Genomic DNA, 12,472 nt, shown 5'->3' with positions numbered 1-12,472 from the left:
TATCGGAGGAACGCACTTTACCCCACACACAGCCCACCGCATCCAATCAGGCTCTCTGAGAAAACACCCAAATTACACATAAGAGCTTAAAAACGTCAACACTTGGGAGAAACTACAAAAAAAAAAGAAAAAGAAAAAGAAACGCACATGGTCCAGCATGTTTTTCTGGGAAAAAGTTAAAACGTCTTTTCGCATGGAAGCGGATGTGCCTACTTTATTAAAATCACACGTCTGAGCTTTCGTTGGTGATAAAAGTTGTATAAAAAAAAAAAAGAAAGAAAGAAAGAAAAAAAGTGACACTCACCAGCGGACTCTGTAGTTTGTCTAATCCTCTAATTTCCCATGTTTCTCACAGCGGATGGTCTTAATGAAGAGTTGGATGCTTGGAGGAGGAACAACGCGGATTCCAGCCGCAGGGAGCCCGCTCTGGTGCCCAGTTTGAAGTCTTTCTGCCTTTGACTTACACAGTGAGTCCATCTGTAGTGACTGTGTTCCCCGGCACTTCCTATCCACGGCAGGCATCCAGTTTATTATGTCCATTAAAATGTTCACTATGTCCTGCATTTTTTCCAGTCACGCTTGGAAATGTTTGTCTGTTTGGATACTAATGATGTCAGCTGTCTTTATGTCATTAATTAAACAAATAAATAAATAAAAGATCAGGCCAAAGAGCCACCATCATATTTCTAAATAACTTTATTTTAAACATAAGTTCAAAAGTATAAAAACAACTTTCACAGTTATCTACATCCTAATATTCATCATAAGATAAAACATGTCAATATTGATTTTCATATGAACTGAAGGGAATAATAAGAAAAAGTATATTGAAAATATAACATGAAAAAAAAAGAATGTATCATGTATAAGATGAAATAGGTTCTCTATCAGATGGGAAAAACATTTAAATTTTGATATATAAAGCTTAAATGTTCTTTCATTTAGACAATGCCCCTCTGCAAGAGCCCCCTGCTCTTTGTGAGGAAACAAAAACCTGCATGTGCCTGAATCCCCCCCTGCACTCTGTTTTCCCTCAGGACTGTCAGCACCCAGCTATTCATATACTGAAAAGAATTACATGGTGTTTAATAAAGAAAGAAATAATGCTAATAACTGCACATTCTTTAAACTTGACAGTAAAAGCCAAACAATAAAAGTTGATTCAATCAGGGTTAACTCATTTTCATCACAGAAACCTAAACATAAGCAGTGTCTCGCACACACACATGTCTAACACTACGATCTCAAGGCAGCACGAGCTTTGTCCAGGATGTCCTTTCGTATTCTCGGATAATTTGGATGAGCAGACAGAACCTGTGGACGAAAGCAAACATGATTCATGGGATAAAAACTGTTTTGAAGCTCTTCAACTGTAAACATCCACAGGTGTCTCACCTTATGACACACATCTATGGCATCAACATGCCTCTTTGCTTTTAAGTAGTTGAAAGCAAGCTTGTATCCTGAAATAAAAACAAACATTACATGTAAGAAATTCTCTTTATCCACATTGTAATTATAAACTGAACTGGACATGTGATTTTAGTTGCCTTACCAATAGTTGGGTTAGTTCGATTTCCATATTTCCAAGCCAGTTCATATTTGACCGTTGCATCACAGAATGCCTGCTCTTTTTCCAATATGTAGCCCAGATATTCATGAGCTTTACAGCATGACTGTGGAAAAAAAGTGCAATTATTATCACAAAGTACTTAAACTAAGAGACGGCCTCTGCATTATATCATGAAAAGATTTTTTGTGAATTTAATTGCCTTAAATTGCCGTAAACCACATCATATTTAAGCAGTGACAATATTTTCAGTACTGACCTTGTTATGATTGAGGCATCTCTCCAAGAGGTCCCTGGCCATGTCATTCTTCCCCGAATGGATGTAGATGTCTGCCAAGAGCAGCCAGCTCTTCTCAAACTCATCGGCGTCAACAATGCTCCAGTTCATTTTAGCTATGCGTTTGAGCTGGTTCCTGGCTCGGGGAGTTTGTTTTAGCATCATATAAGCTGTCGCCATGGCCAACAGTGCTGGGACGTGGTCTTTCTGAATTCAACCAAAGAATTCTGGTTATTAATCTGGCAACACCTCTCGCCACTGTCCCACTGCCATTTGTTTACACCAAAACCATACTGACATGACTTCAGTACATAATTTGAAATAATAAAATGTTTTTTTTGTTTGTTTTTTTTTCAACAAATAAAATTCAAAAAACTGAACCACAGTGCAATGTGCAGTTTATTACCAAATGAAATGACTGACAGAAAGAGAGAGTCTGAAATAATGCACGGCTCCTGGTGTGGGTATATTTACACAAGAGAGAGTGATGTAAATCACATGCACCATCTGGAGTTTACTTACCTCATTGTTTGCAATCTCTGTGAAAACACTGAGGGCTTTCTCTACATTGGCCTTCTGTTTAGTTGCCAGAAAGCAGTAGTTCTCCAGGATGCGGAGCTGTATGTGTCCGCCCGGTGTCTGAGGTTTTAACTCCTTCAGCAGCTTCTCAGCAGTTCTAACAGCGAGTTGCTCTGACTCCTGCTTCTCTGTGGAGTTCCTGATGAGAGACAGGTGAATACTACAAGTAAGTCTGTGGGTTTAAAACAGAGTATATATACTGTATAGAGTCTATTGTTTCACTTATAAGCTCCTACTGCCGCTCACCCAATTTCCCCATCTAAATTCTCAAATACTTCCCCTCCCATGGTCTCATTGTCAGGGTTTAGGTAGATTTCAATCATGTTATACACAGCGTTTTGACCCCAATCATTGTCTTTCCGTGCTTTGTTGAAGTGTCGCAGAGCATCATTAGGTTCTCCTGTATACCTGAGAAGCAAGCAAAAGATTAATCACATAATGCAATAAACTTGAAACAGATGTCACCATAATCTCACTCTTTCAAATTTACCAAAGATAAAGTCCTTTGCAATAGTTAAATCCAGGGTCGAACTTAGTCCTGGGAGAATGTTTTTCTGCCATATCAAGAAATCTGGGGACTTCTTCCAATTTCCCGGCCCTCCTCAACAAGTCAATAAGACGTGACAGAGTTGGGTAGTTGTCTGAAATTACAATCATGAATTTGCATTTACATTCAGCACAAATTTGTGTGAAAAAAAAAGAAAGAAAGAAAAGAAACTTTGCTCTGTTACACCTGGTTTGCGCTCCAGGAGTTGTTGAAAGTGGAAAACTGCCTTTTCATAGTTCTGCTTCCTAAACATAATGTCAGCCATCATCTGAGGACAAACATATGGAAGAAATTAGTTCTATATATTTGTTCCAAAGAAAAGGTTATGGTCACAATTGTGGTGGCAGAAAGACAGAACAAACCAGCGTTGCGTCTTCATTAAACTGGTCATTCTTCAGAATGACGCTGCATTGCTCCTGGCACGCATCACTCTCATCCAGAGTGAGGTACAACCGAGCCAACTCCAGCATCACCTAGGAACAGAGAGTGCATTCATTTCAATGAAGTTGATGTGACAAGATTATTTGTGAAATAATGTAGGGCAGATTGATCAGGCCTTTTGCTTAAATCAAACTATCAACAACTAAGATCACAAAATTTTAAGAACACAAAGATGCAATGCTAAAAGACGCCAGAACTTGTTAACCGCAGCTGCAGTGACTACACAGAAGGTTTTTGATTCAGCTGCACTGACCTTGCGATCAGTCTCACAATACACAAGAGCTTCTTTGTAGAATTTGACTGCTCTCTCATAGCCCCTCTGACTTGTGTAGTGTTTAGCGATCTCAGCACAGATCTCTGCAGCAAGCTGCTTCTGCATGGGGATGGCGTCAGGCTGCTCTAACTGCACCCGCTTCAGCACCTTGGCCTGCACATCCCGGGCCTAGGAACAGCAAACCTCATAATAATCATTATCATAATCATCTCTGTAGAAACAAGTAAAAGATTATTACAATTAAAAAAAAGTTTGCATTATTTCATGTGACTCTATGTCTACCTTTTTTATGCAGACCGGTAAGAATTCTTTTGAAATAATCCTGCAAAATATTTGATCCAAAATTTAAAAAGATGAACCAGATAACTGGAAACACTTACTTTTTGTAGGGAGAGTAAAGCTTGCTCATTTTTCTCAACCTTATTTTGGATCTTTGCCAACAGGACCAGATAACGGCAATCATCTGAGAGCGCCGGTAGTTCGTTCACTGGATAGAGTAGAAAGACAACAATAAATGATTTTAAAAAATCAGTAAATACTTTGTTTTAAAACAGAGCAGAGGGAAGTTTGGATTTGGTTTACACATTCAAAGAAGTTTGGTATTTCCATAAACAGTATTTGCTAATATGTTCTTTCCATCTTTGCACCAAGTTGTTTATACTGATGCATTATTTGCATCATCACATCTGTGCGCAAACTGGCCTCTTGACTAGATTCTCTTGTTTTTTATTGTGGTGTTTGTCGTCACTGTGTGTGTGTGTGTGTGTGTGTGTGTGAGTAAGTATTGTGATGTCTTAAGTACCTGGTTCATGGGCCAGAGCTTCATGCAGGACTCTCTCACAGAGCTCACACTGCTTCATCTTCATCAGCAGCTCAGCCAGGTCATAGCGTAGGAAGTTCTGTTGCTCAGTTTTCAAGGCAGCTTCATAGTAATTTATTGCCTGTGTAATAGCCGCCATATGTCAACACTGGTTTGTCTGTGTGCGAATTTTGTTTATCTTTCATTGAGTGTGCAAACAAACCTTGCCGTAGTTATGAGTCTTGACCAGGGCTTTCCCAATCTTGCTGGCTAAAGCACCATCTTTGGGGTTTTTCTTCAAAGCATACTCATAAACCTCAATGGCTTTCTCTGGCTGAGGATAAACACATGTGACAAGAAGTGGTATCAAAATTAACTGTTAGTTTTAGGTTTTTATAAATATTATTCAGGCAGTCTGATACGTTTCATTATGTACAAAATGTTGTGAACGTTTGATAAACATCTTAAAGGCTTCAAATTAAGAACTGTTGGATAAAGATACCATATCCGATTTGGCTTTGAATGACGCCATCTTACCCACAACCGCAGTATGCATTTACATGACTGATTTTAGGAGGAGGCTTGGGTTGCTACCCTTCAAATCACACAGGTGACCAGACCTCCTCGTCTTTGATTTAATGATTAATCTGAAACCAATGCTACAATCATCAGCATGTCACTTACATGCATGCACATTGTGTCCCTTTGCATTTTCAACCATTATTTATGATGATGATGATGATGATGATGATGATAATACTCTTGTGTTTTCAGCTGAACTTATTAGTGAGAGGTGTATTGTTTGTGTTAGTCCTGCTTCATTTAGCCTATATAAGACGATAAATAATCACTGAAAATTTATTCTTGCCTAATTAACATTGTATGTTGTGCATGAATGTGAATATTGTTTTCTTCAATTATTCCATCCTAGTTGATGTATATATTTATTAACCTTTAACCTATTGGTTAAACACTGTGGTAACTATTAACCCTGTTTCCTCCTTTATACAGCCTACATAAAATACTGTGTCCCAGTCTTCTACTGTAGGGTGTAATTTTTGCTCAGATTCTGTTTACAGGGAGTGAGCTGTTAATGATCCCCTGTGAGCTACTATGCAGTTAGTGAGTTTTTTTTTTTTATTGATTAATCTAGTCCTAGACATAGCTGTTTTAGCTTCTTGCTGTTGTATGCTTTTAACTTTAGTTCTCCATTTTCTTTCTCAGCACATTATTTTCCAAAAATATTTAACTTTTTCTTTCATATTTGAAATATCAACTTGAAAAATAGTCTACAATTTTCCAGGTTTTCCATGAAAACTGACTGTAGCAAATATGTTACAGTAGTAGATTAATGCATTTTCATTCTGCCAAGAGGAAAGTGGATCTGCTTATTTAAAGTCTACTGTTATTTAATGTCCTGTATCTTCTATCAAGGCATAACAAGGTAGGGCAAGTTTGATAGCCTAATAGAAATGTGGCCTTTTCATGGTCCAGCTTAAAACTGACTCCTCTTTCAGAAATATGTGCAGTAGCATTGTGAAACATTCCTTGAGTGTTACAAATTTCATTCTCAAATGACTCTGTTTCAACTGCAGGGTAGAGGGACACCCTGTGTTCCCTCCAGACACTAATCATCCCAGGTAAGACCTTGGTGATGGACTTCAATACAGCTCCACCACTGCACATCAAAGGGAAAAAAATGCTACATATTGGCATTTTGGAAAGGTTATAAATAACATGAGGATAAGATAGAAGATGAGATAAAAATGTGCTTAAACAAACCATAACAAGAATTTAGTTATTTGAAGCAGGTGGTACCTTTAAAGCCATTCTAAGTTGTTATGGGATACAGAAAATATCCCATAGGACTCAGCTGAATCACATCTCACACTTACTTCTTGAATGTTCATGTAGGCATCACCTAGTAAGAGATATGTATGAGGGCTGGGCAGCTTCTCCACCATTTCTCTGGAGAAAAGACAAAGATACCGCATCACATATGGTGTACTTCATTATGTAGACATACTGTGTGTCTCTGCTGGTCTGAGGTTCAGTCATGCTTTACTACGTCTCAGCTGTCAAAACAAATAGCATCAGAGACCAAGAGAAGATTGGAGGCAACTAGAGGAAACTGCAAAGTTTTTCTTTACTGCATGGATGGCTTCTGTTAAAACTGTTTAAAATTTGTGGTCTAAATCCTTCTTTAGGCTGGATATCCTAGAGTCATGTATTTTATTAAGTTTCAGCCCTTACTGTCAAGAAAAACATTTACAATACATTAGGTTTCAAATGGAGTACGTGTTCAGCTACTATCTTACATCAAGATCACTTTTAGATTCCGGTGTCCTATTTTTTGTTCATTTGGATCCAGATTTGCAGCTCACCTGTAACAGCTTGCATAAAGACGTTTCTCTTTTCTGTGGTTCACATATATGTCTGCCATTTTTTCCTTGGCTTGGATGTAGTAGGGCTGCTCAGGGGTAATGTTTCTAAGCATACTCAGTGCCAGCTCAGTGTCACCACGCAGCAGGGCCAGGTCTGCATTGGCAATAGTGACACGTAGCTCCTCAGGCGTGCCCGAGAACTCATTGATGGCATCTTGCATCACCTTTGCTGCTTCATGCTGAAATACAACATCAATTCATAAGCTAATGGTGTACTTTTTTCCTCAAGGGCAGACATTGGCAGAAATCCAAAAGGAGTACTAGCCTTCTGAAGTCAAAACTCACTACTTTACCTGTTCGCCGTTGAGCCACAGGGCCTCAGCTAACTCCAAGAAGACCGAGACACAGTCTGCAGGGCTCAGCTCAATCTTCTTGCTCTTGGACTTGGAAGAGGATCCAGCTCTGCGGACACCCGGAAGACTCATGGCCATCTGCAATGTCTGAATAGCCTCCGTCAGTTCACCCATTTTCTTCTTAGTCTGAGCCTTGATCAGGTGGTACAAAGGATGTTCTCGAATCTGAAATGGGAAAGAAGTCATGATCCATTTGGATATGCAATCCCTGCAGTTGAATGATATTTGTCAAGATACATGTGCATAAATCTATCAAGCAAGAAATAATATTCATCACAGAAATCCTTTTGATCAGTGTAACTCAGCTGAACTGTCACTAACGACACTGATTTTGATTCTGTTTTAACCTAACTCGTGCTCAGACAACTGCAGCTTTTAATGAGCCCAAACCTGACGATGTAACCCAAACATTTTTGAACTGTTGGCATTTAACAATGATATGTATTGATACTAAGATCTTGTCACTGCTGATGATCAAAGTACTGCTCTCTGGACACAAAGCATATTGACTGGTTTCTGCTTTATTCTTCTATTCATCTACATCCCTCGCTGTATTACAGATAAAGGTGGCAGAGCTGCTTCTGCTGTGGGTCAAGCAGAAGCCTGAATGCAGACTGTCTCAAAAAGATTTAGCAGCCACTAATACTATCATCTTGATGGCGATCTTACCTCAAAGTTGTGGCTGAGGCAGAGTTCAAGAGACTGGGAAGACAAAGCGAAGTTACCCTGCAGCAGATGGATCTGTGCCATTAGCAGATGAGCATCTGCATGAGAAGGACACTGTTCCAAGCAATGATGCAGACTGCTCTGAGCAGCGTCAGTGTCGCCTGAATGAACACAGAAGCAGTGCAGTTAGAAGCAACTGGAAGACAAAGAAACAAAAACACTATTTGAAATGCATTACTCACCAGACTGATATCTGACTTTGGCTAACAAGAAGACCCCTTGGAGGAGACCTGGCACAATCTTGACAACAGTATCCAACAATGTTGCACAGTGCTGGAGTTGAGGAGCAGGAGGCTGGCCCTGGGCCGGAGGCTAAAACATCAACAGTAAAAATGCTATTTACTGGAAAGATTCTCAAACTTTCTTTAGTGATGAGTCAAGAGGATTAAGTATGCATATCCCTATCATACTATCCCCAAATGTGTGAAATAAAAAAGCAGTGTAAAACACCCTGTCATTGACAAGTCTCCCAGTCATACCTTAGCAGGACACAGTGCGAGATACTCTTTGACAATCTCCAAAAGGAAATCAGGGTTGAGCTTCTCAAAGTACTCCACTCCCAGAGGCAGACCCTGCAGTGTGGAGAAGTGTGTGTCCACTGCATCGTTCAGCAGGTTGGTCACCTCTTCCTGAGGCTGGTGCTTTTTCACTGCCAGAACAGCACGCAGGTATAGTAACTCCTAAAAGGGTAGAGAAAAAATGAGAAGAAATTAACTAATAGAAGGAGAAAAACAAAAAAGTTTGGGATAAAATAAAAGACTTAGACAAAGAAAGCAGGGAGGAAAACTTGACAGGGTGTACAAGATGGATCAAAGACACAAGCATAAAAAACAAAAAAAAAGTCTCAGTGAAAGAATAACTGAGGAGTACATGAGTAAATACTAAAGAACTACTGAAGCACCTGCTTTTTCTTCTCTTGCCAGATGCTCCTGTTTAGTGTTCAACATATAGTTTTTTTTTTTTAAAGTAAAATTATTCTAAACCAGATTAAGCCTTTTCCTCTTTCTTAATAGAGTAAAAAGACATTTCATGTTGTCATCTGTCAGCATTTATAACAGGCATTACCCCTGATTTTCCAATAGATTGTTGAATCTCTGTGAGAAATTCCAGTTGTTGTTCTGCATCATCAAGGTGGCCCTCTATCAGCTGGCAACGAATAATGCCTGATTAACAAAAATTGAAAAAACGTCAGAATGAAACATATGGACCCTGAGTGTTGTGTAGACAACTGATTAATCATTGTAACATGTTACCAGTCAAAGCAGAAACACTGGTCTCATCCAAAGTCATGGCAGTCTTATACCATTTCATAGCCTCCTTGATTCTGCCCTGAAGGACCATCTGGTAGCCCATCTCTGTGGCTAAATCTGAGTCCCCTGATGCCACAGAGAAGGCTCTTTCCACAATCCTGAATGTCTGCTCAATCACTTTCTCATTCCGTCCGCACTTTAAGGAAAGATAAACATCAAAAAGGTTGATTAACTCCATGCAAATCAACGACATCTTTAAAAGAGACCTAAAACTGCAGCATTAAGAATGTAGAGAGAATACTGAAAATTGTCTTACAACACGAGTGAAGGCGAGAGACATTCTGTAGGAAAGCTCAGGGTTGCATGGTTCCAGAATATCCAAGTTGCTGATGAGGTTTGAAAGCTGCTTTACTGACTGACAAGGGACACATAAAACAGTTTCTGTAAATTGATCACCACTTTTTCACAGCTCAATTATAAATTCAAATTTATTATTTTATTTTAGTTCCTGCTGAACTGCATCTCTATGAGTTCAAAGAATGAAAATGGGTGAAGTTTACCTCAGTAATATCTCCGTTTCTACATAAAGAATGTAGCGCTAACATCCGTAGTGCCTCCAGGTTATTTTTATCCTTCTGTAAAAGCCTGAAATATGACACAAGGTGCTGTGAATATAATGCATCTCCTTTACTTAATAAGCTTGGATTTCCTTGATTGATAGTAATAGAACATCTGATACTGCTGCAGTACTGTGTTGAGCTTCCAGTCAAATAAAATTAAAACTAAAAGGAATTGTGTGGGCTGCCAAAGAATCTTAAGTATACTGTATGCTGCATGGACCCCTCAGCAAACCTGAAGCTAAAACTCCTTGGAATTGTGTTAGACTTCTGCACTTTGGCTCAAAGGCCTTTTTATGCTGTTTGACACTGGCTAAGGTCCAGAGGGGCGAACACAAACAATGGCTTAGTCAGTATGCACTAGTTTGAGGCATCACGCTAGTGTTTCATTTGCACTTGAATGCTGAGCCATTTGTAAAGGCAGACTGTGCTTTTTCTTATGTGCCTGGTGGTGATTACAAATGTTTGTTGCACTTTCTGATCTCAACAGAGACATTGTAACTCTTCTTTAGCCTCTATGAGTTTGAGGAAGAGAGCTTGCACTGGGAGAGATGTAACCTCTGTGTATGATTTGAGAGAGATCACCTAACTAACTCAACAATTACCTGTGTGCTGCGTCTATGGTTTGCTCCCAGTCTTGAAGGCTGAGCAACAGTTTCATCTTCTTGATGAGAGCAGGCAAGAACCCAGGGAAACTAACAATGACCTGGTTAACCATCTCCAATGCTCCAGAGTAGTTCTGACGATATTCATAGTATTGTGCCTAGGACAAACCAAACAAAACTTAAGGTCTATCATACGCACTAGTAAAAACATTGAACATAAGTCTGTTACTCTCTCTATTTCTCTCTCTCTATGGTTGAGGAAGACTATTCAATTTGAATTTGTATCTCCCATCTCACCTTTCCCATCAATGCGAAAACATCTGCTTTCTCTTTCAGTCCCTCATCAAAGTGTTTTCCAGCCTTCCTGGCGTAGGCATCTTTACCAGATGTCACATCTATCCAGGCTTTTAGGATGGTCCCCTGAACAGATCAATGGAAGTTTTACAGAAGTTATTTCATACGCTTAAATACTTTGCATTAAGTAATACTGATGCATTTCTCAAACATATAACAAATATCTCACCTCTCTAGAGCCATTGGAGAGTTTGATCATTCTCTCCGTGTACTCCCTTGCCTTATCATTTCGCCCCAACAGCCAAAGAAACATCCCAGCATGGTAAAGACTCTTGGGAGATGCACTTTTACGATCCTCTTTGACCTTAGCATCAAGTTCTTGAATGACTTCTCTGTCTGTGAATACATACGGTGACACTTATTAGAATATTATCAACAAGTGTGCCTAGTCCTTTAAAAGAGTCTGACCAAACAGCTGTGACCTGAATAAAAGGACTACTGTATGCTGGATTACCTGGGTTTGACTTTTTTTTCTCAGCATAGACAAGGGCCATCAATGTACAGAGAGATATATCCCGGCCATCTCTTATTGTGTCGAACTCTACTGAGGCTTCTTGAATTTGATCTGTAGTAAAATAGCGACATAAATGCATGTGCAGCAGATGGCAACTTGACACTTGTCTGACAAGAAAAGGCTAATGCTACTATTTTATTCGATTCTTTGAAGCTTACCTTGCATCAGTTTACCATATGCATGGTAAAAACTGTAGATAGCATCATTGCTGAATTTCCTCTGAGCAGCTGTTGCAGCGTTTACAGCGTGATTGTAATACTTTTCGTAGCAATAGTACCTGATCAAAGCCTGTGGAAAAATATAAAGAAGGTACTTCGTCTTCAAGGCTTTAATGGCAGCGATAGTAACAAAAAAACGGTATGTGAAATACGCTCTGCCATATACTGCAGCCAACGTTATTTTCAGAACGCCAAAGTTAAAAGAACCCTGCGTTAGCTTCAGCATGCTAGCTAGTTCACCATTGGCAGATATCATTCCTCGACAACAGCTATTGTTCCTGTTGAACATTTGTACGAACAGTTCACTCTTATTTATCGTTAACTACTTCTCTGTATCATTTTGCAATAGTCTCGACATGCTAAACTGTAGCATTACTGTAATAGTAGTTAAGGCTGACTTAAACAGGGTGCTGTATCATTAAGATATATGCGCTTACCAACGTTGTGTCTTCATCCTCCATCTTGGCTGAAAACGTTGGGCTTTTACCAACCTGAAACAGATATCAATTTACCCTGTCTGCATTGTACTTTGGCATAGAAACGATATTATTGCTGTTTTCGTTATGTTTTCGCCATCTTGCACTGACTCCTTTAGCGTTGCCTGGTAACTTAGTAACCTACGTAAAAAAGTGGGGGTTACACCCTGAGTTTTTCCTTTCAGGCACCACCCGCAACAGGGCTGTTCGTTTATCTCGCCACCTTTACTATAACTGGAGGCGCTAAAACCCAGCCAGAGTTTATACTATCTTAAAATCGCTTAATATTTTTATCAATACAATTTGTTGGGCGACAATTGGTAAAGCGTTTTGGGTCTGACAGCCTGGTAGGGAGCCCGAAATACCAAACTGAGGGCAAAGTTATGTTAAGTTATTTATTGACGCCATCTTTACATTGAATCGAGCTA

The 12,472-nt window shown here is 39.4% G+C and overlaps 1 protein-coding gene across 2 annotated transcripts; it reads right to left on the bottom strand.

Moving 5' to 3' along the window:
* Window positions 1-757: 757 nt before the first annotated feature.
* Window positions 758-12,123, bottom strand: ttc21b (tetratricopeptide repeat domain 21B). Of its 2 annotated transcripts, XM_022740368.1 has the most exons (29): window positions 12,006-12,123; window positions 11,509-11,638; window positions 11,291-11,401; window positions 11,006-11,172; window positions 10,780-10,902; window positions 10,483-10,640; window positions 9,821-9,905; window positions 9,577-9,675; window positions 9,264-9,456; window positions 9,076-9,173; window positions 8,490-8,690; window positions 8,193-8,322; window positions 7,954-8,111; window positions 7,225-7,449; window positions 6,872-7,110; window positions 6,383-6,455; window positions 4,711-4,821; window positions 4,491-4,629; window positions 4,069-4,175; window positions 3,668-3,856; window positions 3,336-3,446; window positions 3,160-3,241; window positions 2,917-3,067; window positions 2,673-2,834; window positions 2,370-2,565; window positions 1,830-2,054; window positions 1,556-1,676; window positions 1,396-1,463; window positions 758-1,314 (listed from the first exon to the last, which is right to left on the bottom strand). In XM_022740368.1, exons 1-29 carry the CDS (start codon window positions 12,027-12,029, stop codon window positions 1,237-1,239), a joined length of 3,954 nt encoding a protein of 1,317 aa, XP_022596089.1. In that variant the 5' UTR covers window positions 12,030-12,123; the 3' UTR covers window positions 758-1,236. The 2 variants fall into 2 exon arrangements, with proteins under 2 accessions (XP_022596089.1, XP_022596090.1); XM_022740369.1 differs by lacking the exons at window positions 11,006-11,172; window positions 11,291-11,401; window positions 11,509-11,638.
* Window positions 12,124-12,472: the final 349 nt, after the last annotated feature.

This window comes from Seriola dumerili, unplaced genomic scaffold (assembly GCF_002260705.1).
Source record: "Seriola dumerili isolate Sdu_G_001 unplaced genomic scaffold, Sdu_1.0 BDQW01000052.1, whole genome shotgun sequence".
NCBI lineage: Eukaryota > Metazoa > Chordata > Actinopteri > Carangiformes > Carangidae > Seriola > Seriola dumerili.
The sequence above is the reverse complement of the archived record's forward strand: the minus strand, read 5'-3'. Positions and strand labels throughout refer to the sequence as shown.